At 42.3% G+C, this 26,828-nt stretch overlaps 1 protein-coding gene across 2 annotated transcripts; it reads left to right on the plus strand.

Moving 5' to 3' along the window:
* Positions 1-1,523: 1,523 nt before the first annotated feature.
* On the plus strand, positions 1,524-23,143 carry usp19 (ubiquitin specific peptidase 19). 2 transcript variants are annotated; one of them, XM_072696062.1, is made up of 26 exons: positions 1,524-1,930; positions 3,148-3,476; positions 6,029-6,157; positions 7,441-7,577; positions 7,973-8,485; positions 8,748-9,102; positions 9,549-9,705; positions 10,028-10,099; positions 10,698-10,813; positions 11,683-11,912; positions 12,135-12,327; positions 12,778-12,911; positions 13,041-13,199; positions 13,570-13,680; positions 13,996-14,106; positions 14,189-14,290; positions 14,467-14,607; positions 14,730-14,848; positions 15,597-15,740; positions 16,072-16,424; positions 16,546-16,659; positions 16,773-16,989; positions 17,181-17,333; positions 17,458-17,624; positions 17,771-17,946; positions 21,994-23,143. In XM_072696062.1, exons 2-26 carry the CDS (start codon positions 3,311-3,313, stop codon positions 22,132-22,134), a joined length of 4,410 nt encoding a protein of 1,469 aa, XP_072552163.1. In that variant the 5' UTR covers positions 1,524-1,930; positions 3,148-3,310; the 3' UTR covers positions 22,135-23,143. The 2 variants fall into 2 exon arrangements, with proteins under 2 accessions (XP_072552163.1, XP_072552164.1); XM_072696063.1 differs by having other exon boundaries at positions 11,689-11,912.
* Positions 23,144-26,828: the final 3,685 nt, after the last annotated feature.

Raw genomic sequence — 26,828 nt, forward strand, 5'->3', positions numbered from 1 at the left:
ACTCATTGATGTGTGCAGGTAACAAAGGCTTTCCTGCCTGCTCTAAACTAGGAAAAGGGCTACTTTGATCACAGAGTCACAGAGATACTAGAGTTACTGGATGAAGTTTGTCAGTGCATCACATCCTTTTGCATATGAGAGCAAAGAGTGTCCATGTTAAACTCTGCTCATAATGTTCCCTGGCACACTGCATGCATTGTTCATCAATGGTTTGAGGAACATGGTGAAGAGTACAAGGTGTTGCCCTGGCCTCAAGACAGGTGGTACATGGAGGACCAACATCTGACAGGTGGTAGTTATGGTTTGTCTTATCTCAACAACCTCTAGAAGGGTCCAGGACGTGGTGGCTGGTGGTCTTGGTCAGAGGTCTCGTCAGAAAAGCAGGGAGCTCTTATGCTTTCAGGACTTTGTACTGATAAGATCTCTTTGGCTATGTGCTGTTGTGTTGTGTAGCAGATGTTTAGCTGGGGGGGGGGGGGGTAGTGTGGTGATGGAAGCATCCCCTCTGCTCCTGGTGCTTAATTATTCATCCTAATGTCTACTAGGCTCTCTGTCCTTTCTGAATTGCCTATCCGGGTTGCTTACCCTTCCTGGAAAATTCTGTCTGTTTATGCTCTGCTCTCCTGTTATTGTTCAAGATAGTTAAAGGGCACTGATGACTTGTGTCCTGTCTCTGACCGTGGTTCTGCACTGGCTCAGTGCTACAGTATTTTTAAGTCATGCTATGTATATTTAGACCCAGTTATTGTCCTGGTTGAGAGCCCGGATAGCCTGAAGGAAGAAGCTCCTCCTCATTCTCTGTATTGGCCTTTAGGAAGCAAAAGCACTCAGCTTTTCACACCAGCCTGTCCTGATCGATGCTGTTCCCAAATTGGGCTGTAATATTCCCAGTGAGGATGGTGCAGGTGTTAGAGGCGCCACAGCTCTTTGAAGAGTAGGTTGAAGTCCCTTCTGAGGGGCATCTGATGTGTTGGAGACGCTGACTGGCTTCTTCGTCAGGGTGTTGATGTGGCAGGACTATGACAGGGAATGCGAGATGTGAACTCCAAGGTAGTTGAAACTGTCTACTATTTCCACCGCAGTCCTGTTGCCTGGCAGGGTGGTAGCTAGGTTTGTCTTGCAGATAGATAGAGCAGCATAAAGACAGTGAAAATTAAAATAGCAATTACACAGAAGCAGATCAAAATGATAATACATTTCTTATAAGGAAAAGGAAATTAGATTATATAATAAAAAATAATAAAACATCAAATGGGTGGTAAAAATTAGCTGTGCATTGTACACTAAAACAGTTACACATGTATTGACTACATAAGATGTAAAAACACATAAAATGTGTGAGGCATTAGGCTAAATCTGTACAATAGCCCAGTAAGTGAATATTAATTAATTAATCTATCTTAATGAAATAAGCTGCTCCTGCTGAAGTAATCCATCAACAAAAAGGAGGGCGATGTTTTCCTCCCACACGGTTCCTGGACACAGATTACTGACCCCTGCTGGTCTTAAGCTCACTGAGAGAAATGGTCCGGAAGTCATGCCTGTTCGCCCTGAGGCAGGTTACGGGTGTGATCTCAGCCCCTCTCCCTCCGGTCTGTGTCCGAGCTCCAGCAAAGGGCTAGTCGATTGCCGGGGCACCTGCTGAGCGGGGTGAGGAAGGACATTATCTCCCCTGTTTGTTGTTTTTTTTAGATATATACATTATCCACCGCCGAGGTTTCTTTGTTGAGCAGAATGGGCCCTGGTTAGAATCTTCTGGAAACAGCAGAGCTTTAAGTTGGTAGTCACCGAGAGCTAATGCAGCCAGAGGCTACCGGCGGCCCGCCGCCCTGTTCCGCGTCCCGGGCTTGAGCCGACACCGAGGAGCCGGCTTTCTGCTGGGGAAGAAAGAGAAAGAGAAAACGACGGTCGTAATACTCTCAGCTAAAACGTAAGCCATCGCCTTACGGGCGAACTATAGCCTGCTCCCTTAAACGTAGCTACATTGCTGTTACACAATGTCACTTCTGTAGCAGAGTAATATTTAATATTCTGCTCCACCCGTCTTTGCGGTAGCTAGCTAGCTAAGCTAACCGAGGTAGCAGATGGTAGCTAGCTAGCTAAGCTAACCGAGGTAGCAGATGGTAGCTAGCTAGCTAAGCTAACCGAGGTAGCAGATGGTAGCTAGCTGGCTAAGCGCTAGCGAACGTCTTTGCAAGCGTTGAGATTAGTTAGCTAGCTAGCTAGTTAGCTCGCTACACACCTGGGCTTACTGTTTAGCTATTTGGGTAGCTAGCTAGCTAGCTCTGTTTTGTCAACATTGGCACGCGTGGTCGTGTTTTCTAGCTACCGTACACAGACATTTAGTGCTGGCTAATTCGAGTTAACATCGTGCCAATGGTCAGTACCCATTAAAACCGTTAGATAAATAACGTTGAAGGCAAAGTGGTGCCCGTTCAGAGGAAGGGAGATTTATCTGGGTCAAAGCAGCTAACCGGCTAACGTTAACTTTAAGAACAGGTTCGGTTTGTTAGCTTAGTATATATTTATAGCACTAGCTATATTCTAAAATTGGCCAGGTCGGTCGACGTATAGTGTTTTGTAACTGAAAGGGTCGTATTTAAAGTGCTTGCTGATTGACTGCTGTAACGTTACACCGAATAAGGCTCTTTTTTCTTCGGCTTGTCGTTCCGGTAAGCTAGCTATAGCTAAAGAACAACGCTTAGCTAGCTAGTGACACCGGACACCGGTACTGGTGGTTTTACAGCTCGCTGATGACAACAGAGTAGACGGTGCTCTCACGGTGTTGGTCTGTACGTGTAAGCTAATAGCTATGTTCTCGTTTAGTAGCTAGTTTACATAAGAAAATAACAAGGCAGAGTTCATATAGCTAGCTGTGTGTTCGCTATATTAAAGAAAATGGCAGCAAATGGTTAGACGTGTAACGTTTTGTTGTTAGCTAGCTAAGCTGCTACATCGAGCTTGGTAGGTTGCCCTTATATGTCGAGTGGTGCGCCGTAGCTAACCGGCTCTGTATGGCTGCACACAACATGTAGCTAGCTATTTTTTGTAATAGTAGTAATAATAATAATAAAGGCTAGTTTAATTTTTTTGTTGTTACTTTAAAGCTGTACTAACAGTCTGGTCATGATTGCCGTCTGTCTCCAGCCTCCCCCGATTCTGTTCTGGGAGTGTTCAGACTAGAAACGCCGCCAAGATAGCTGGACCGGGCAGGAAACGGCACAGCTCACAACCTGACCCCAGTGAAAGCGGCTCCGCCAGCGGGAGCGAGGTGGGTGACCGCAGACCCATTAGTGGCAAGTGGCTTAAGATGGCCAGTAGCAGCACTGCGTCCAGTGAGCCAGGCCGCAGGAGAGCGCAGAGAGGCCCTGATGACTCCTCCAGCACCAGCAAGAAGAAACAGAAGGATCGGGCTAACCAAGAAAGCAGGGAGGCCAAGCGGGCTGCTGCGGCCGCCAACACCGAGGCTAAGAAAGGTGAGCACTGAGGGCCATGTTTGGATCTCAGATTTAAGGTTGTGTTTAATTAATCACTCTTTAGATGTTTGGCTATTTGTTCTTTAACTTGGTGTGTTAGACTTGGCCTTCTTGGACCTTTTAGTTAATAACTGTTCTTGTAACTGATGGTCTACTCCTGCACCTTTCTCTGCAGTAACCTTACAGTACCTACTGAAATATGCTACCTGTTGTGGGATCAGCTAAAGTCCTCTTAAAGGCTATATTATAATGTAGTTTGACTTTATATGTTGTCCCATGAACGGTGTGATTATTTTGCCTGGCTGTTACTTATATGCACCAACATAAGAAATCCTTTAAAATGTTGATTAAGTATTCAACTACAGTGAGTTTATAAAATCACTAATTTTGTGCTGTTTATCCTGCTGCCTGCAACCCAGTTTGATCCCAGCTGTGTCATTTCCATCTGTGGCAGGGAGTCCTAGAGAGCACAGTTGGCTCTGCTTTCTGAGTGGGAACGGTGGCTTAGTTCTTCTCTCCTGTCTATCTTTTGCTGACCAATCGTGGGTGTTTTGCAGTTGGGCAGTCCTTACATGCAGCTGTCCTGCAATGTTGCATCTACTTGCTGCCAGCAAGCCAGTTCTAGAGATAGGCCAGTTTCACGTGTCTCAGTGGGGAAAATGTGGTTGCCTTCATGCTGTAACATTAGTTGGTGTTGTATTGGGATGCAAACAGAGAGCAGGGAATTGGTTGTGTGCTTGTATACTAGCACTTGTGAGGATCATTAAGTAAATGTCCCCCTAACAGTGGGAAACACATTGAACTTTCTTGTGATAATTAATAGTGTTTTGGAATTAAATGAACTTATTTAACATATGGTTATCATGGGTGCAGTTAATGGCAGTGCAATAAGGTAAATGTCGCTTTGGGAACCCAAGATTGAAAGTGAAAGTAAGTGTTGCCCAAGACAAAAAGCGGAGAAAAACAAAGCGCTTGTATGTGATTGTGAGCGCTGCGAATGTACATGAGTAATTAAGTGTGTGTGGCTTGGTTGCTGTGGTGGTGAACATTGTCTCTTGGCTACAGCACAGAGCAGCAAGTGCAGCTATTAATCTGTATCATTTGAGGGATTAAAAAGAAAGAAATGCTGTATTCACCACAAAATAATGACACGGTCCCGACCAAAAAAAAAAAAAACCCAAACAGAACTATGCCCTTTCCTACAGTGTTTGCATATCTGTTGGTGAGTAATCACATTTGATGACTATCACGCATGCTGTTTCTGATTCCTCCAGTGGTTGACTTAAAAACATTGTGTTCATCAGGGCGAACTGTTCTCATTGCAAGTTTGCCTAGCGTAAATATACAAATGAACGCAGTGTCCCAGTTTCACTCTCAAACTTCAACCAGAAACCGTTAACAAGGTTAAGTAAGTGTTCTATGCTCATATGGGTTTTCAGCTTGTTATGTAGCATTAAAGAAATGCATATCCTCAATCTGTTTTTGTTTGTTTTTTTGTTTTGTGTAACTGTATCCTCCTTTGAGCCTATCGCACCCTTAGTTTCTGGCATTTGACTTTCTTGCTGGACCAGCTTCTGTCTTTCTGAAGAGAAATATCAATTTTGTTTTTGATTCTGGTGATGTGTCTAAATATGATTATCTAATTGAATAGAAATGCATTAGCCAGGCCAGCCAGTGTGTATATACACTTATATGCACTATACTAATATGCACACTCCCACGTCTCCATGAAGATTATGCAGGCAATGCTACGCAGTGCAATAGTGCATTACCTTCTTGACTTAGCTAAACCTTTCTGCAGGTTCTTGGCAGTGAAGCTGACTGCTTCTATATACAATTGACATGCCCCAGGCCTGATTTAAGAATCAAATAAAGGCAATAAAAAAAGCAATAATCGTTGCTTTTAAATTTTTTTTAAATGATGAATTGTGCTTAACATGGCCAAGCACATGATTAAAATCTTATTTAATCTTAATCTTATTTTTTCATTTTTTATTTAGTTTTTTTTTAGTTTTAAGGTTACTGACTCTGCTAACTGGCCTGTGTGCACTAGGTCCTTTTTGTTCTGAGGTTATTCAGTGTTTGTGTGTGTGTGTGTGTGTCTGTGTGTTGGATCTATGCTCTTTGGCTGCTGCAGTGCTGATTGCTGAAGTGTTGTAATCCAAGCCTGTGAGAGGCTGGCTTAGTGAAGCAGGGCTTTGTCAAGGTCATGAGAGCGGCTCTGCCCTGCACCAGCTCTCCACAGTCCCGACACAGATACAAGCACCTTTTACTGCCAACTGTCCTTAGGCACGTTAAAGTGCTTTAGCACTACGCCCATGCACTGATTCTCCTCTAAACCGTCCTTGCTCACCTCTTTAAGACGCTTCCACAGAGATCCTTAGTGAAGAGATGAGCTTTGAAAATAAGCTGTTTTCAGCTGAAGCATTTCTCTTCATGCTTAGATTGCTCATTTGACTACCTTAGTGTAAGTATGTGCTGTCTCAGGCTCCATTTGTTCCAAGACTCATTCTTCAGATTAATTTTTTTTCCTCCTCACAACATTTGTCTAGATGTGTTTCTGGATTGGAAGCAGAATGCCAATGAGGTGATAGTCCGGCTGCGATGTGGAGAAGGAACACTGAGAGTTGAAAATGTGGATACTGCCTTTTCAGATACAGCCTGCCAAGTTCGCTTCCCAGGTAACAAAACACTGTATGCTTTTCTTATTGTATACACGCACACAATGTTGGGCACCTAAACACAGTATTTGAAAGCATTTATCTGAGCATTAAGAATACTAAAACAGATGTACGGAAACATATAATTACAGTAAACAGTAACACATTTCTTATTTTACAGAAAGTACCCCAGTAAGCATATGAATTTGTTAAATTCTATCACCAGCTCACCTAATTTAACATCATTAAGCACTGATTTAGCAAACCAGTTTTAACAAAACATATAGCTGGGCTGCCATATGGATTTGTAAAATACTGAGGACAGCACACATGTATTTGTTTAAAATTAGCTCTTGTATATTTTTATTTCAGTTTAAATATTAAAATTCAAGAGGATCAGCCTACTTCTATAATTCTCTTTAAATATGAAAACTTGATTATTAAAAGAAAAATATTAAATATTAATAAATAAAATAAACATAATTAAACCTCTCTAAATTGTCCAGAATCCTGGGTCCTCTCATGCACTCTCCTCTTCAGCTCACCCCACAGGTTTTCAGTTGGGTTAAGGTTATTTTCTTGATGAAAGACTTCATTTTAAAGACTTAGATTTAAAATGTTCTGGTATTTCAAAGAGTTCATGATGCCATGCACACTAACAAGGCAGGCTAAACTAGGGGGCTTTGGAAGAGGAATGGGCCTGCAGCATCATCGATCCTCCCCCATACTTCACAGTGGGCATGAGGTCATACTGCCCAATTTGAAATCCAAGTACCAAGTAGCAAACTCCAGAAGTTTACATTGTTTAAAAGCAATTGAGAAAATGCTTTTTCAGTGCATGCCTTGTTAGGAATCGTTTGGGGTGCCAATAATTGTGGAACAGGTGATTTTTGTGAAAATAATTATTTCTTTCAGTGGTGGTGTTTTGTTTTTTTTGTTTTCTACAATTTCCAGTGAGATTATGCTTCTGTAAAGAAAGTTATTTTAAGGCTTTTAACATATCTTAACCTGGGGTGCCAATAATTGTGGAGGGCGTTGTAGTAGGTCCTGTAGTGGTTTAGGAGTAATTCTTTGATAACTGTAGTCTTGGAGACTTTTATGCACTATGCGCCTCAGCACTCAATGATCATGCTGTTACTTCTCTGAGTTGCTGTAATTTCCTAAACATTTAAACTTTTTCAATACCACTTACAGTCGAGAGGTATAACTATATATGTATTCAGAAGTATATTTATTTATTACTTGTTTGTTGTTGTTTTTTGTTTCAATACATTGTGTTTCTATATGAACTGTGTGTTTCTTAGATGGTCGTGAGTGGGGCTGTCACCTGCACGCTGAGATTGAGAGCTCCTGCAGTAAAGTGCAGTATAAGGAGAAAGGCAGCATCCTGCAACTTGTCATGAGCAAGAAGATCCCCTTCAACTCCTGGCCATCCCTCATGGTAGGAGTGCTTGCACTGCTTTGAACAAGGAAGTATAATTAGGCACACCTTAAAGCCAAATATAGTCAGCCAGCAAAGACATGTTAAGTATCCCACTAGAAGTATGAGACCAATGTAACCAATCTAAGTAAGCTTTACTTGTTAGAAACTGTGTTCAAGGTATTGATGATTTCTCACTCCAGATGACTTTCTGCTATCTTTAAAAATGTTGGATCATAAGCTTCTTTTGAATAAGTCAATATCAAGAATGCCAGCACATGTTGAATGACCAACTATGTTTGTAATAAATACAAAGGAATTTGTACCAGTGCATACTCCATACACGCATGGTTCATTTTATAGATGACTGATTCTATTGTGTGTGTTTTTTTTTTTTGTTTTTTTGTTTTTTTCAGAGCAACAAAGAGAACGAACCAGTAAACATTTTGAGTGAGAACGGCAGCAGTCCTCAATTGTCTACAGAGCAGTCTGAGAAAGCTAGCCTGACCTCAGATACGCTGAAAACTCCTAAACATCACACGCCCCCGCCAACGGATCAGAAACGCTGTAAATCTGACCGGGGTGTAAAAAGAGGAATCAAGAACAAACAGGCAGAGAACTCTGAAAGTGCAAGAGTTAAGGAAGCTGAGTCTAAGCCAGGTCCAAAAGGTGACCAGACCCCTGAGCCTATTGCCAAGCGCACGGTCCGCCCTTCGAAAAACGCAAAGGAGCCCACTGTAGCACCAGGCCCTGTGCGGGAGCCCGTACCCAAATCAGCAGTCAATAGCACCACGCCTGCTGTCTGTGGCTCTGCCTCACCATGCTCTGCTGCCCGGGAAAGCAAGGTGGAAACGCAACTTAAAGCTCAAGCATGCCAAGGGTCGCCAAGACAGAAGAGAGCTGATAAAAAGCCAGAGAGACATACGCAGGTGAGCCTGGTGCCCCTTGTCACATGAGAACAACATGATGATAAAGTACATAAACCATGTAAAATCAACAGAAATCAAATGAAGTCCATTAAAAAATAAAAAAATAAAAATCTAAAAGTGAAAGCAAAAGATTGAGAAACTTAAAATGAGGTGATGAAGAATTGTAAAACAATACAAAATAGAATTGATCAAGGATACATTAAGATGTACAAAGCCTTAAAACACTTGAGTAATCTTTTGGAGTGCTTTTGCTGACTTGTAGGCTGATGGAGGTCAAAGCAAGGAACAGGTGTCTGAGTCGAGGGTACCAACGCATGAGGCTCCTGCACCCCGGGTTCTAACTCCCATTCCCACAATCACCCACAAGTCAGAGGAAAAGTGCAGCGGCGCAACAGCCTCAGGGGAGGGAGACAGAGAGAAGAAAAGGGAGGAAGCAGGGACTGATGCTGATGTGCAGAGCCAAGGACAAACGGAGGTCCTGCCCAGCTACCAAGGATCTGAAGGACCTGTTCCAGAAACTGCCCCCAAGGAGGAGGAAACTGCACACACAGAGGAGGAGAAGAGGGACAGATCTAAAGAAGAGCCATGTGAGAAGAGTCACAAAGAAGAGGATGCAGGTCAGTTCAGCACTGGAATGAAGCTCAAGTTGGCAAATGCCCTAAAACACAACTCTTTAACATTCTTTAGTTTGGTTGTTTTTGTTTTGTTCTGTGTATCTACAGAGGAGTACCCTGTGGCTCAGGTTGAATCGGAGCAGTGCCATTTACCATGTGTGGCTCCTAAGATAGAGTGGGTTGCAGTTGGCTGAATCCCACAATGTGGGAGGGATTGAACGATAGAGTTCACAGACTCTTTCACATACACACAGAGCTGTATACAATTTCAGTTAGTTGTCCACTTAGACTTAGTCAATGTCTAGTAATCTCCTCTGGTACTGTGCTAATTTTAGACAGTTATGGCACCCTTTATCCACCAGGATTAAGTGATTTGAGAACTGACTAAAGTGAGCAACAAAAGTCTGCAAAAATGGTTTTACAAATGAATGACAAGTGTTTGTTTTTAGGTCCAGAGCCAATGGTGAACCTGAAGTTTGTGAAGAATGATTCGTACGAGAAAGGGACAGACCTGATGGTTGTCAATGTCTACTTGAAGGAAATCTGCAGGGAGACATCCAGGGTGCTCTTTAGGGAAAAAGACTTTACCCTTATCTTCCAGACCAGGTGGGTGGATACCAGATGACCTCCTCATGCTTGGAGGAATGCAGCGAGTTTTAGATGTGATCAGTTCCAGTGGGGGTCAATCAGGAAAATTAAGCAACAGGTGGAAATAAGAAAACGTAAATGTATATTGACCCATACTCGCATATGTTTGACAACAATAAGATGCAGAACTGCTGCCTTCATTTTTCCAGAATTAGGCTAGTATTTTTGGCTCTAGATACCTAGGACTCCAAATATTAGATTTTTTTTCCAGAGTACAAGAAGAATACTTCTGTTGGCATATAGCACTGCTCTGTTTTACTGATTTTATCCAAATTCACAGTGATGCCAATTTCTTGCGCCTTCATCCGGATTGTGGACCAAACACTGTCTTCAAATGGCAAGTCAAACTCAGGTAAGATGACAGTCTGTCAACAGAATAATTGATAAATATGCACACTTCACACTTGATATAGGCATGTTTAAATGCACTGGAACTCAGTAAAAGAAAAGAAAATAAACCTTCTGTCTGGTCTCTGTGGCCTGAGCCTCTGAAAGCTGCATGTGAGGGTGCAAGCACAGCCTCTCCAAGGCCAAGTGAGGAGATGGTTCTGGACACTAGGCAATTAAAAACTAAGGAATAGACTTTTATTTATTTATTTATTTATTTATTTATTTGGAGAGTTTGTTTGAACATAATTGTAACCAACCTAAAGAAATAGGCCTTCAAAATATTGAAAGGAGATCCTTACATAACTGCCCTTGAAAAACGGTATAAAAAGTTAAGAAGCCATTGTATTGAGAACACTCCATGGACCTGTCTGAGTAGTAAAATAAGTTCTGTACCAGCTCTTATTCTCTTATTTTTCATATATGCCTGAGTTGATCATTTTGTCCCAAAAGGCTTCTGTGTAGTGCTTAGTTTCAGGATCGAAGTCGACTCATTATCAAAATCTAATACAGTTTTGTATTAGATCTAATACGTGTATTGATTTCTTTTGTATATGTTTCAGGAACCTTATCCAGCCAGAGCTGTCTGCTTATTCGTTCACCCCGTCCCGTATTGACATTACCCTGAGGAAGAGACACAGCCAGCGCTGGGGGGGCCTGGAGGCCCCAGCTTCACAAGGTCTGCTGCCTGGCTTCTACTTGCTGTATTCTTCTGCACATTCTTCACCAAACACACATGTAAACTCACACTTACGAGATTCAGAACTGTAGCCTGTTATTGTCCTCACTCTACATCATTCAGCATTGTTGACAGTTATCAGTGCGCTGGATATACTGGCATGGTCTCTGGCACAGACGTGTTGATCATTCTTTAGCTATTTGGGATTGTGGACCACTTTCAATTTACACTTGGACTTTAGGTGAAAACCACAGAAACACTTGTACCAGTACCAACTTGTGGTGATCATGTGGGTCCAACAATCATTGAATAGTGTATGGACATCAGTGAAGAATGCAAAGGAAACGGAGTTAAAAGAATGCTTGGGAACTGTTGCAGTGATATGAATGTTTATTAGTATTCATCACATTATTTCTAATAATGAGCAGTTCTTTTTCCTTGATCAGTTATTGATTTGAATAAGCATTGCTCAGACTATCATAAGTAAAACAGGACGTTAGTGTTTACATGTGGAAATGAGGGCACCACTCAGTGAAGGAATGTGAATGCAGAGAACGATCCAGTAACTCAATACAGGCCACAGTCAGGCTCCACCCTGTCAAGCGCATATGTTCTAGTGTGTCCTTGTCCCAGTGCCAATGCCCTGATCCAGATTGACCTGTAGTTCTCACCAGTGGTGATCATTCTGTTTGTAAAACATAACAATCACTTTTTATCTTGGAATTAGCACTGGATTATGTTGTTGAACTGCAAATGTGCATGCAGTTAATCTAAATGACAAAAAGCATGTGGTAACCTTTTTACTTTGTCTGACCTTTAGCTTTGACCTTTTATTTTCTAACCACAGGCTCTTTTCTCCTCTGTTTAAGGTGCAGTGGGGGGCGCAAAAGTTGCTGTGCCCTCCAGCCCTTCCTCCCTTGACAAAAGTCAGCCAGGAAGTAGTCAGCATGCACTGCCTGCCAAGGAAGAGCCTAGGGTGGGGGAGGAGAAACCCAAGCCTAAGCCCCCTCGGGCTGCAGAAGATGCTAGTTTGGATGCTGTGGTCCCTCGCTCTGTTTCGGAGCATGTTCCTATCAAACAAGAGCCAGCCGTTGCCATGGTAAGACACTGGCTGTGGAGATTTATGTAAAATGTTTGGGTTTATGAAATGCCCTACATAAGTGCTACTTGTTGTTGTTATTATGTAATTAGCTTTTTTCAGTCCTCACAGCTGCTGATAAGGCAGATTGTTGGATCACTGGTCAAAATCTTGCTTGTTCTCAAAGTGCCAAAGACCTTTGATGCTGCTGTTAATAAAGTTCATGTTGTCTTGTATCCACAGCCAAAGCCCACGTGTATGGTACAGCCGATGACCCACGCTCCTCCTGCGGGCAGTGAACGAACTGAGGAAGAAGAGGAGAAGAAAGTGTGTCTCCCTGGCTTCACTGGACTAGTCAACCTAGGCAACACCTGCTTTATGAACAGCGTAATCCAATCGCTTTCCAACACGCGGGAGCTGAGGGACTATTTCCATGGTAAGTGGCATTAGGCTTATCTACACAAAACATGGCCATGTTTTGTGTAATTTTCTTCACATGTGAAGACTCAGAAATGATCAAAAATGAAATTTTTTTGGGGGGTTCTCTTATCTGCTTGTTAACAAACATTGTTTTTGACGTAGACGTAGTCTGTGCTTTAAATGTCTATTTTTTTTTATTTTTTTTTATTTTTTTTTTACAATAGTGTGCGTTAAAGACCCCCCCCCCCCCCCCCTTTAATGTATTTCAAAATTGAAATATATTTTAAAAATGAACAGAAATTGATGCAATATCCTAAACATTTATATTGATTCATTCTTCAATATTGGCCACAATTTCTCTTTACTACTGTATTTTATTTTGCATATTTTTTTTTTTAAATGGGAAACTAAATGATTGTAATACAGTGTACATGTATATTAATATTTCCTTTTCCCTTTATTCCAGACCGGGCATTTGAAACAGAGATCAACTGTAATAACCCACTGGGCACAGGTGGAAGGCTGGCTATTGGGTTTGCAGTATTGCTTCGGGCGCTTTGGAAAGGCACTCACCATGCTTTCCAGCCCTCCAAATTAAAGGTACTGGTGTAGTTGTATAGGCTCTCCACTAACCTGGAGTTGGGTACATTTTGCATGTTTTTGATAAGCTTATGTTAACCAAGTGAACTGCTTTTCTTCTTATTTTCCTTTCTTTCTCTCTCCTTTTAGGCAATAGTAGCTAGCAAGGCGAGCCAGTTTACAGGCTATGCTCAACACGATGCTCAGGAATTCATGGCCTTCCTGTTGGACGGACTGCACGAAGACCTGAACCGTATCCAGAACAAACCTTACACAGAAACGGTGGACTCAGATGGCCGCCAGGATGAGGTGAGGCCACTGCTTTAGCTGCAGTATAGTACCATCCTTGTTGAGTGCTTTCAAGACCATAAACTGATCTTTCAATGATTGTACATTAAAGAGTACTAATTATAAACTGCATTTGTCATGAAGAATATGACCTAGTTAAAACTGGTGCTTTATTGGATCTCTACACACGTGAAATTGCTTTTGACAACTCTTAGATTACAGAGGTTGTGAGTATATTGGAATCTAGTGATGGAGATTTGGTTGTGTACAAGTTTCCTTGGTGCAAAACCTTTTCAAACATGTACATAATTTATATATGCAGAGATTATTTAGCATAATCATTTTTATCTTGTTAATAAACATAGTAAGATGTATTCTTTTGATTTTACAGGTTGTAGCAGAAGAAGCATGGCAAAGGCACAAGATGAGGAATGATTCCTTCATTGTTGATCTGTTCCAAGGCCAGTACAAGTCAAAGCTAGTGTGTCCAGTGTGCTCTAAGGTAAGAAGCTAAGCAATGACAGAAAGCAAAAACTCTATTGAAGCGCAGTTTAACTATCACTGACTATCACTGGCACAATTATGAGGTTAGGCTTCATAAAATGACAAAGACGGAGTGCCAAATTCCTGTACGTGGGTCATTGATGCTTAAACAGGGTCACAGTGTATCATTGTGGACGATGGGCTGTAGTCTGTATGTTCAACTGATAACATTGTCAAGATGAGATGAATAAAGAACATGCTCATACTTTATTAGCTACATTAAAGCATTAATGCACAATATTCTGATTACTGTCTCTTTACCCCCTCTCTGTAGGTTTCTATTACTTTTGACCCCTTCCTGTACCTGCCTGTCCCCCTACCTCAGAAACAGAAGGTGCTGTCTGTTTTTTACTTTGCTAAAGAGCCCCACAAGAAACCAATAAAGGTAAAAAGACTTAAATAATAATTTTAAAAAGTTTATTGATGTGTAATATGTGTTTAATATGGTTTTGTTGACCCTGTCTCAGTTTTTGGTGAGTGTAAGTAAGGAGAATTCAAGCACAGCAGAAGTGTTGGAGTCGATTTCCCGGAGTGTAAGGGTCAAACCAGAAAACCTGAGGCTAGCAGAGGTACAAGGCTTCTCGCTTTAGCCATTTTTACTTTTTACATTTTTAGCCATTAAAACTTTAGATTATTCATGTTAAGAACATCACCACTTTATGATCAAGGTTAACAGTTTAGCAGGCTAACAGCAGTTTAGGCTGTCGTTTTAAAAATGTGTAATAATGTTGTGGTTCCTCTCTAGGTGGTGAAGAGTCGCTTTAGCCGGATCTTCTTGCCATCACACTCTCTTGATAGGGTCTCGTCCTCTGACATGCTCTTCTGCTTTGAGGTGCTGTCCAAAGAGCTGACTAAGGAGAAAGTGGTGCTTCTAAGGGTCCATCAGGTATAGGACACCACTGTAGCAAATCCACCCCCCCACACACACGCACCATTATTAGGGTTTGTAGATGTCGGGGTTTGTTTGATAACTACATGTACATATGTTTCTAAACCTTTTTTCTGCAGAGGCTTCAAGTTCCCAGTATTCCGATTCCCAAATGTGCTGCTTGTCAGAAACCTCCCCTGTCTGATGATGAGAAACTGAAACGCTGTACACGATGCTACCGTGTGGGCTACTGCAACCAGTAAGTTATCCATGCTTCTCATACAGTGTATATTCAGTCATTTCAGAATATTACAACCACCTACCTGGTTATATACCTATAGTCATAGTGGGAATAACCACCCTTGGTTCAGATGATGCAGACGAGACGTTTTGGTATGGAATGTATTAGGTGACGGAATGTGCTCATTGTAGAGATGAAATGGTCCACAGTGGTGCACTGATTGCTCTTTACCTGTCGCCAGAATCAATGACCTGTGGGGCACCACTGTTATTCTGTTGGGAGGCACTCCATGTGCGAGAAGTCCCTTCTCAGTACAGCTTCACTAAGGGCGGCTCTAGAACGTCCCGCGAAGTTAGCAAGTTCTGAGATGCCAAGACCCTTCACCCACTGTCAGTCATATCAGAATGTAATGACCACCCCTGGTTAAGACTGAACTCTGTCTGGGACATCACAGATGCTATGTGACCGGGTTTGCTGCATGTATAAGCAGCAAACTGCTTCCCAGCAGCAGAACTGTGCTGCTCCACAGATTTTTGAATGCAGAGTGGAATGACCTCTCCAGCGAGTGGTACAGAGCATTCAGTTCTCCACTGTGAACCATGTAACCCCAGTTATTCCCACTATTAAGGTAATATGAACAAAAAATTTTGAATAGTTTAACCTGTTCATGGCATCACTTTTTTTGCATCACGTCATTTTATTTTGGCATCGTTCCAGCAATTGTAATGTGATGCACTTCTTTTTTTTTTTCTTTCTTGTGCTTCAGGGCTTGCCAGAGGAATCACTGGCCTAGCCATAAAGCCCTTTGCCGGCCCAACTCTGAAAATGTAGGGTTGCCGTTTTTGATTAGTGTTCCTGAGTCCAGGCTGACCTACACTCGTCTCAATCAGCTCCTGGAAGGCTATTCCAGGTAAGATTCATGTTCATTGTGCTCATATCCATCCAGCTTAAATGAGAGGAGCTGTATGTGGTGTATATAAGTTAGTACTCACATTGGCATAGTTAGTATTTGTGGTGTTTTAAGATGCGGTTGTATTCCTGTTGTATTCCATGTTATATAACTCACCACAGAACACTGTTTGTTTAGTAGCCAGATCAGCAGTAGGTTGAGGCTTCTCCAGCCTACAGGGCAATATACTGAATAATAATGTTATTGAAGTGTATAATACAAGGTTAAGTTCCCCTGAAAAGGGAACTCTGTGTGACTTCGCTCTCTTAACTTCTGCTCATCTTTTGTCTAGGTACTCCGTGAACGTTTTCAGGCCACCCTTCCAGTCTGGCCGGACGTCTCCAGAGACCAGCCTGTCTCGTGGGGACCAGCCCTCCTTAACCGGAACTGTTTCTGAGGGCTTGGGGCCAGATGATGAAGCACTTTCTGCAGGTGGAGAAGCAGGGGACACCCAAGAGCAGAGCATCTGTGTCTCAGGTGTTTCAGGGCCTGAAACGGAAACTGGGCAGGCTTCAGCTCACTCAGTTGGAGACCTGGACACATCCACTCGCACCACAGACTCTGGCTTCTCAGAGCAGGCATCAAGTTCTCAGGATCCATTCAGAGAGAAAGAAACGTCCTGTGAGAAAACGGTAAAACCAGAAGGTAACTACAGTGGTTCACAGCCCTGCTTTATCCCCATTGTTATTAATTAACTGCCTTTTGTGAGCTAAAGGGGGTTTTATTTTGGTCATATTTGGAATAATTTGTTGTTTGCTTGGTGCAGCTGCTGTCCCTGGGTACCAGCAGTCGTCTGAGTGTAACTATGGGAGTGCTTCTCAGTTCTACATCTCACTACAGGACTCCAGCAACAGCAAAGAAGAGAAATTTGAAGACAAAGGTTAGCATTTTCTGTTTACTAGAGACACGTTAATCTTTTTGAAGTTCTTTCTTTAGAAAAACCTCTCCTCCACCTGCTCATTTTGTTAATTTTTTGAATGTCTCACCCTATAGGTGATGCAGTGCTTGAGGTCCCTGAGGATTGCACTTTAGAGCTGGTGTGGAAGAATAATGAGCGACTCAAGGAGTATGTGTTGGTGCGCTCCAAAGAGCTGGAGTTTGATGAGGACCCAGGTTCCGCCAGCGAAACTGCCAGGGCAGGGCACTTTACTTTAGAGCAGTGCCTGAATCTCTTCACCAAGCCTGAGGTGCTAGCCCCAGAAGAGGCATGGTAGGATTTAAAGCAATTTAAAGCATAAAATATATCTATATCTATCTCAAACATTCAGCAACACGGTGTCTTAACACAATTCTGAATTATGTTTGATTTGATGTTTGTCTTGAAACTTTTGATGGACATTGAAGACGCACAATGTTTTACTTAATGCAGTTTTAGATATCCTGTACCTCTCTGTGTTTCAGGTACTGTCCGAAATGTCAGCAGCATAGAGAAGCCTCCAAGCAGCTCCTGCTTTGGCGTCTGCCCAATGTGCTCATCATTCAGCTCAAGCGCTTCTCCTTCCGAAGCTTCATCTGGAGAGACAAGATCAATGACATGGTTGACTTTCCTGTGAGGTATGTAGAAACTATTGCAGCTGCTGATTGTTGTACTCTTTAGGTTTATTTGTGTGTATTTAAAAGAATGCTTTACAAACATGCGTGACTCAGTTGTATGTTACATTGATCGCTTGGTCCACAGGAACTTGGACCTGAGCAAGTTCTGTATAGGTCAGAAGGAAGATGTGCAGCAGCCCCCCATTTACGACCTCTATGCTGTTATAAACCACTATGGAGGAATGATTGGAGGTCACTACACAGCATATGCGCGTTTGCCCAATGACAAGAACAGTCAGCGCAGTGATGTCGGTAGGTGACTCTTCTGTTCACTTGAATGCAGTATATTGTGAACCTCCTCACTGCTTGTTTTGGTATTGTAACATGTTTACTGACAGCACCAGCACATGTTAACCAAGTTCAAAAATGCTGATGTTTCTCACATCTTGTCTGCTTAGGCTGGCGTCTGTTTGATGACAGCACTGTGACCACTGTAGAAGAAAGCCAGGTGGTGACCCGCTATGCCTACGTGCTGTTCTACCGCCGCAGAAACTCTCCGGTGGAACGGCCTCCCCGTCTGCTCGGCCCACTGGGAGCAGAGTCCTCTGCTGCAGCAGGAGCTGCGACCAGTCAGGTGAGCTCAGCAGTCCCTCGTCATCTCTTGTTTCGGCTTGCTCCAGAATAGCTGGACTCCTTGCATTGTTAATGACAATCACGGATAGTGTTTTCCAAAGTCAGTTTAATTTTCTCACATGTAACCTCTTACATTTACCGGTCAGTTGGTTGAATGGGTGAGCCAAAAAGGTCTGGTCTGAACTTCCAGTCGTCTTGGAAGGACAGTAGTCAATGTAAAATTGTGTGGATTGCATAGTAACTTTTTTTGTGGGAAATGTTGTTCATTTTTTTCCCTTCCTAATGTTCATGACTGATTTTACATTTGTAAATACTAGGATCTGCAGAGGTATTCGATTTGTGCTTTGGCAATAAGATATTGTTTTTGGCTTTGCATATGGCCTCAGACATGCACATTAAGCATATTCAGTGATGCCCTTTTTCAAGTGTACTCACTGTTGTTGGGCAGTTATTTATTAGCTGCTTCTTTGATTGCTTAGTAAAACCTGGGAAGGAAAGGGGGAAAAAGCTCTGTCTCCTCCATGTCCTACCAGCTGGGATAACCTTGATAAGAAACTTGCAAAAGCATTTCTCTTTGCTTTTGCTTTAAAAAAAGAAATGTGTCCCACACAGATTTAAATCTGCAAGGTAAATATTCACTTGCGTCTAACCAGTCACCCCAACCTTTTCAATACATTGCTGTTGCTGGGTTTAAGTCAGTGCATTCGTTTTGTTTTTTTTGTTTTGTTTGTATGTTTTGTTTAAAGAACTATCCAACACTGTTTAATAAATGTCTTTTTTGGTCATGCGGTTTTCTTTTTGCAATTATGGTTTAGGGGGCGGGGTTTTTTGGAATGGATTGTTTTTTGGGGGGATTGGCAGGAGACAACTTGCAGCCTTCAGATTCCTCAATCCCAAATGGATCTGAAACGTCCTTTTCCTGTGCGCGTGTGTACTGCCTGTTCTCTAGCCCATGGTGAATGTACCGGCAGTGTTACCTAGCTTACGAGTCCACAGGGCTACAAGATCAGGCAGAATCTAGGAAACAATGTTTCAGTAAAGTATTTGGACACAGCCAGTTCCAGTAGCCCGACATAAACACACTCACTCATTCAAAAGCTAAAGCCATTTTTCCATATAGTGCACAGAAGAATATGCTTATAGGTAGTGTTAAGTAAATGGCCTAATTTGACTTTATAAAACCTGCGTCATACAAAAATTGTTCTTTGGATGTTCATTTCATGTTTTTGCAGCTGTTTATCATTTTTAAATCATACAGACATGTGTTAATGTCACGTTTGGACCATTTCCAACTAACACATGGATTAATACAGATTATTGTTACACCCCTACACTACATATACCATGCTGAGTACAGCTTCTAGCGTGTGCTTATATGCTCTAAGTGTTGCTGCTGTTGGTAGTGTTTTTTAACTTATTCATTGTAGTAATTTGGGTAAGGGTTCTTCTATGGCTGTAATTGGGTGCTTTAGAGGCCTGGCCCTATCCCAGACGCTGACCTAGGTTTCCGCCAATCGCAGGCGTCTCTGATATGGCAGGAACTGGAGGAAGAAGAGGAACGACAGAGAAGCACTTCTTCTCAGGGACTGTTCCGCCCCGGGCTGCGAGGAAGAAGAGTCAGGACAAGGACTGAGGAAGAGGCGGCTGGCCATGGAGGCCTAGTACGACGCAGACGAGACCGCATCTCTGATTATTCAGACGATGACCGCGTCCGATATTTCATCCTGGGCACTGCAGCTGCAGTATTTGCATTGCTGCTCAACCTCTTCTATCCCCTGCTATACAGGTCTCACTGGGCATAGCATGAGCGAGAGCTGTAACTCAACCCCCTTATTTTACCTTTTAAGTATCGAAAGGCTAAATAAGCTATAAGTCAACAACCAACATGCTCATGAAGGGTGACGTTTCTGCTGTTAGCACTTTACAGTAAGAACCTGTGACTTCGCTGGGTTACATACTGTGTAGATTAGGCTTGTCACTTCTGTGATGCCTTAAACGTCTTTTAAACTCTGGGATAGGAGGATGTGCACCCTGTGCCCTCTGAGGTGTCGCTGTGGTTTTGGTGTGTGTTCTTTTATTTTGATCATTATGTACTGTATCGTTTAGCACAGCAGGAGTTCTGAATTCTCAGTACGATCCGTACAGCTTACCAGAATGTTTCACTAGTTCAGAAGCTTTCCACATTTGAGTGTAAGATTTTTGGGTGTGTGCTTTGTAAATGTGAACCCCCTATAATGTCTAAATCAGTAATAGGTTGTGATTAATACATTCTAGGTGATTAGAAGTACTACATATTTTATCCAATGACAAATGTTATGGGTGTGCTGATCAAAGCCAAACCATTGGTCAGATTAGGTGACAGAAGGTCTTCATTATAGAGGGTTACTGGTGCACAGTTGCATGCCGATTGCTCTGTACCACTAGCTGGAGTCTGTTTCCCTCTGCCTCCAAATGGCATAACAGTGATTACACTGACCATTGATGCCACTCAGTGTGTGTTAAATCGCATTCTTTGGCCATGACGATTGTTCTGCGGCCTTCTAAATTTGACTGTGCTCGCTTATACGTGCAGAAAACCCTGTGATGTGGCATCTTGCGGCCATGATATTCTGATTTGACTTAAGGTGACTTTAGGTCATTTTCCAACAGTGTGTCCTGCAGCCCTTGACTAAGACCTCAATGCAGCCTGTTGCTTGTTCTAAATGTCATGTCGTCCCCATGTTAAGTAGTCTCTGGCCTTTCGGAATACTGAAATCTTGCATTTCTTTGGGCTTGCTTGGCTCCCCACCCCCCCAATTTTCATTTTGCCGTAGTTGGTAATCCCTAAACTGTCCAAACCATAGTTTTTAGCTTGCACTGTATTGTTCAGCTTGCTGAATTTTAATAACGAGAGAAAAAAACTTTCGCGTCTAAATACCATACTTGAGAGATTTCCTTAGAAATGCATGCAGAACTGATTTACAGCTAGGAAGGAAATATAACAAAAATGCTGAAATGCTGGATCTTCAGGGATTTTAGTGTCTTATGTAGATGTTCACATAGCCGTCCATATAGTAAGCGGATCCGTTTAGTCACCATGAATGCTTCAACAGTTTTAAAAACCACTGAGCCTCTTCTTCCATCATTGTGACTTTATTATGCTAATGCATATTTGCACATGAACTTGAACTAGAATACAGCTGTTCATGATTGTAAAAGGAACGGATTTCCGCATTACTCTTATGACCGTGAGAAGGAATGCTGAGAAAGTGTAAACTCTGACTTGCCCAGATTTGATGTACATATGTCTTCTTTTATTTATATATAATTACGCGCACCACCATTCATTTGTCTAGATTAGTGGTTCTCAAACTGAGCCGTAGGAACCCCCTTGACCCATATTTTTGCCCAACCAGCATGCGTGCAACAGACCAGTCATGGAGAACCTTTGGGACTGAGAACTACTGGTCTAGATAACTTTTTAATGTGTTAATAGTGTGCTGTGTAAGAGTACTTTTACATGTTTTAATCATAATAATAATAATAATACTATAAAATGCTGCAAATTTGTCACAGCAATAAACTGTACAGAACATGGATTTCCTTTATGTAAAAGAAAATTACATTGTGTTTGATTTGTTTTCTTCCCCTTCCTCCATCATGCTACTGTTGGTCTATACGTCTTCATTGTGACAGGTGCTTTCCATGTTTTGGTCCGTTCGATTTAATCATGAAAGTTGAAATGTCACTGGTTCAGTCCCTTGGATTGGTGGTGGGGGCAGTTGAGGGTGGGAAGGGGAGCAAAGGAACAACGCCATCTTTTCCCTCAAGATTCACAGCCGAGGTGCCCTTAAGCAAGGCCCACTGGTCAGGTGTGTTCATACTGTCCTGTTTATTAGCGAATGAGCGTGTTCACTGCCACGTGTGGGTTACCAAGGTTAAAGTATTCTTTTTTTTTTTTTTTTTTTTTTTCTTTTTTTTTCTTTTTTTTTCCTCCCCCCTTAATTGGCTTTCATGTGGACCAGGCAGAATGTCTCGTCTCCCATTATAACCATGGTTTATTTTACAGGCCTCTAGCCAGGCACTCTTTGGGACAGACCTGGACCCTGAAGGACCCCCTCAGTTGGGCGCAGAGGTGACCTCAGACCTATTTACCCGCTCGGCAGAATGCTCCGGCTCATCTTATACCAGCATGGAGGAGGTGGACTAAACTTGACCTAAGGCTGTGGTGATAGAACAGCGGCGCTCAGGGAGACACTTTTCCTTCCTCTCAAAAAAAAAAAAACTTGATCAAGCACAGCAAAGGTGCTCACGATTGCATTCATGCAGCATCTCAGATTAGACCTGATGAAATGGAAATAGAAAAAAAAGCCATTCACTCGTCTCCCAACACTAAGACTGTATAGATTCACACAAAAGAAGGCAGATTCTACACACACACACACACACACACACACACACACACAATTTAGATTTATCTCCGAATGTGGAGACGTGCACAAGTAGACAGGGTGCTGAAGTTTGATCACACGCACTTCACAGAGGGTTTAGGTGCACTGCCCAGAGGTGTCCAAGTACCCCTTTTACAAGGTGTTGAGCTGCTTATCACACATTTGCACGCCATTTTAAGAAGTTGTGGAAACGTTGTAGACACCCTACCAGTTTTGTTGTTCACTGATTAATGGTTAACACGGTGGACAGATAATATACTATTCACACCCTTATTGACACACAAGGTGGACTAGCTTGTTTGAGTGCTTTTTCTTTTTGTACCTCTCCAGAGTGTAGCCTGTTCAGTTGTAGGATTCGCTAAGTGTTGAATGTTTGTTTGGTTTGTTTTTTTTCTAAATTAATATACGGATAAAAGCTTGAGTAACAGCTTTTGTCCTGCACTTTGTCTGAGTTGTACTGTTTTCTTTTTCTTTCCATTTTTCTTTTTTATTTCTACTGTCCCGTGGAAATGTCTATATCAAGTGCAAAGGCTTGATTGGAAGAGAAACCTGCATGTTGATAAATTGTAGTGTACTGTGTATCATTACCCACACCTTTACCTATTCTTTTTCTCTTTTTTTTTTTTTTTTGTTTGAGTGAATTGTCTTGTTTCCTGACTGTTTTTGTTTTGTTTTTTGTATTAGACTGCATATTAAGTCGGAGCTGGGGGTTTGATCATAAGAATGCTGCTGTGAATAAAGATTATAAATGGTTAATATATAAACAAATTTATTTTTCTTTTAGTAAATTCACTCCGAAGGATAGACAATGGTTGTGCTCATGTTTCTTTAACTTCAATTTTCAACCAGAAGTCGTAGCCACAGTGGAGCTGGTTTTTCTGGATTAATCCTCGCCCTTCGTTTACAATAGAGAATTCAGTTTCAGTGTGTAATTTAAATCTTGGAGCAGACTAAACCGTCTAAACCCATGTCCTAATCTGCTCCTCAGCCTTTTAAGACTCTAGCTTTAACAGTAAAGAAAATCTTCCTGATCTTCTCCACTAACCTGTTTCTTTAGGAACTATGACAATTTATCTAGGCAAGGGGCCTCAATCACTAATATCCTGCTAAGAATTTTGATGTTTTTAAACTGCAGAATTGTTTTTGTTGTGATACTAATTAGCAAATGTGTATAGCCCCTTACTGATGGAAAGGGTTTTTTTTATTTATTATTATTATTATTATTTTTAACATAACTACAATATTCAAGAGTTTGTGTCTTCAGGAGACCGACGGTAGTGAAAAATGGTTAGCTTTTATCTTTGCTATTATCTTTCCTGTTGTCTGTTCTCACACCACATCACATCACACTCTTAAACCGTGTATAGCTGAAAGTTTAGGGGGGGGGTTGCAGTGTCTAGAGTTAAAATGCTATTGCTTTCTATATAAAATGACCCAGTATATGGCAACTGAACTACAGTCTCCAATGTATCCAATCGGGATTTCATGGGGGGGGGGAATTGCCATTTTTACAGTTTCTCCACAACTCAAGTTAATGTTTTATTAATACATTTTATTTTACTCTCATTTACAATTTACAAAATGCTACTAATTCAGTGATGGGTTAACAATATATTAAAGGACAATTTCTGCATAATTTAATCACAGTGATATTAACAGTCATTCAGGCTCAGTGGTGAAACCACAGCCATTTATTTACGATCCAAAACAGTCAGTGAAATTAGGTGTCCTCCGAGTTGCTACATGTAATATAGATAAGGGGAAGTTCTGAATGTTAAAACAGGAAAACCAAAAGCTTTTGTTTCTCAGCTGTACAGAAACCACTTGTTTAATGGTCTGCTTTACCTTATTAGTAAAAGTTGGAAATTGTTGTCGTTGTTTAAGGACCAGCAGTTTTACACACACACACACACACACCCAGAGCGGTGGGCAGCCAACTCCAGCGCCCGGGGAGCAGAGAGGGTAAAGGGTCTTGCTCAAGGGCCCAACAGTGGCAGCTTGTGGGTTCGATTCCCGGGCTCGGCAAGCTGCCACTGTTGGGTCCTTGAGCAAGGCCCTTTACCCTCTCTGCTCCCCGGGCGCTGGAGTTGGCTGCCCACCGCTCTGGGTGTGTGTGTACACACTGCCCCTAACACATGTGTGTGTGTGAGTGTGTGTTCACTACCAGATGGGTTAAATGCGGAGGACACATTTCGCTGTACAGTCCACACTGTACAGTGACAAATACGTGCACCTACTGGAGTAAATTCAGTGGTCCGTTTTCTGAACAAAGTGGGAGGTGGTGTTTGGTGAGCTGGGGCTGCCTCTGAGCGGCGCTCTCCGCGGTCAGCTCCGCCACTTTACTACGCTGAGCCGGACCGGAAACAGGAAGTTGTGATGATGCCGTTCTGTCGCAGCTACAGTCGGCCGGCGGAGACTAATTTAATATTTCTCTAATATTAAAGAAATATTAATATTACACTCCGAAAACACCGCGACCATTAATGTCACCTTAGAAAGCAGTTAGAGAGAGAGAGAGAGAGAGGGCTGTGAGTGTAGCTGATGTGAGGTGATCTGTTTACACTGGATGTTATTAGTGCTGTCTTAGCGTTTAGCAATGTGGCTAACCTAGCCCCTCTTCTATAGCTTGGCCGTTGAGGTTAGCTGACTCACTGCGACGGGATTATCCGTTATGTTAGATAGCGTTATTAAAATGATGTAGCCTTCATTAATACTCTGCCCTGTGTAGCTATAGCTTAACTAACTGTATGGAGTTTGTTGGCCTGTAAAGTACCTCAGTCTAATCTTTAGCATTGGCTAACTAGCTCACTAGCTCGCTGTATTTCAGCTACTCAACCTGCAGGTTAATGTAGGAGACGTGCTTGTTTTTGTTAATGGCTACAGGGTTCACTTTAACTAATACTGTAAGAATAAGCTCAGTTTAACTTCGTCTAATAAGGATTAATGTGAAAGTGATATTTGTAAACACCGTCTGGCTCAGAAACCCTTGTGAAATACCACAGACCTCCAATAAGAATTACAACAACAGGATGTAGCTCACTAAAACACGGACATTGCTAAACGTCCAGCTCTCTCAGTTTCAGAGTTCACATCAGCCAGGAGGAAGAGAACAGTGAGGAAGACCTCAACACCACCATCCCTGGTCTCTGATGCCGTTATAAAACAAGGCACAGTTGCTGCTCTTGAGGGTTTTGGGGATGGGGATGGATGGCAAAAGAACCACAGCTAATCATTCAGCACCATGACCTGACCTCACCAATGCTCATGCTGTTGAAAGCAATCAAATCCTCACAGCAGTGATCCAGAATCTAGTGCTGTGGGCTCTGTCCAGGCTCCTGCAGAGCCAACAAATTACTGCCTACAGAAGTCCTTGGTTGGCTGAATGAGGGTGTGTTAGAAACCTGCAGAAGGGCGGAGGGTGGGAGACCCCTAATTTAGTGTGATGTCTTCCCAGAGGACTAGAGGCTGTTTCTACAGCAACATGGCATCAATATTCAATGGCAATTCAATCACATTTATAAACGTTCAGCTGTTATTAATAAACCAGTCGGACAAGGAGCATGGAAATAGCTCAACACCACTAATGTAACAAGCGGTTTCTCCAAATTCTACACAACATAATCTTTTAAAGACTACAACCTCAGAATTGTTCAGCCCTTCATGACCCTTTACCCAGCGTCTTTAGCACTAAGTAGAGACCTGTTCGCTGTTATGATCTGCTGCAAATGTGATGCACAGCCAGACACCAGCTTCATAACCAGCATTTCAGGGGAATCTCAGTCCATTCCTTGTGGACAGTGGCCCCCAGTTCTCTAGTATTTGTGGGTTTGCACCCACCTTGCGACCGCCGCCTTTAAATCCCACCAAAGTTTCTGTGAAGTATGTTTGGGATCATTGTCATGTTGACAGGTCCAGTGACCTGCAAGCTCCAGCTTCCTCACAGAAGGCATGATCTTTTCTTATCAGTTTCCTGATGCTTGACTGAATAACTGAGAGACTGCAGTCGTCATTAAAAGTGTATAAATTTGTTGCATGAACTTAAATTATTCTTCTTTGATTGTTAAACTCCAAACAGCTGAATGTTTGTCAATTTTAAAAATGAACCATTTCAATATTCACTGTAATATACTGCATGGACAAAAGTATTGGGACACTTACTCTTTCATTGTTTCTTCTAAAATCAAGTTTATGAAACATAGTTCATCCTGCATTTGCTGGAGTGACTGTCTCTACTGTCCAGGGAAGGCAATCTACTAAATTTTGGAGCTCTGCTGTGAGAATTATCACATCCTGCAACAAGAGCGCTGGCGAGGTCAGGATGTTGGATGATTACCACCCCGCCTGATCCTCAGCCCCCCCCAAATCATCCCAAACGTATTGGATGCAGCAACACCATCATTCCAGAGAACAGCTCAATGTTGGGACCACAAGCATTGCACTTTAGCCTCAGAGC

This window comes from Salminus brasiliensis, chromosome 14 (genome assembly GCF_030463535.1).
Source record: "Salminus brasiliensis chromosome 14, fSalBra1.hap2, whole genome shotgun sequence".
Classification (NCBI taxonomy): Eukaryota; Metazoa; Chordata; class Actinopteri; order Characiformes; family Bryconidae; genus Salminus; species Salminus brasiliensis.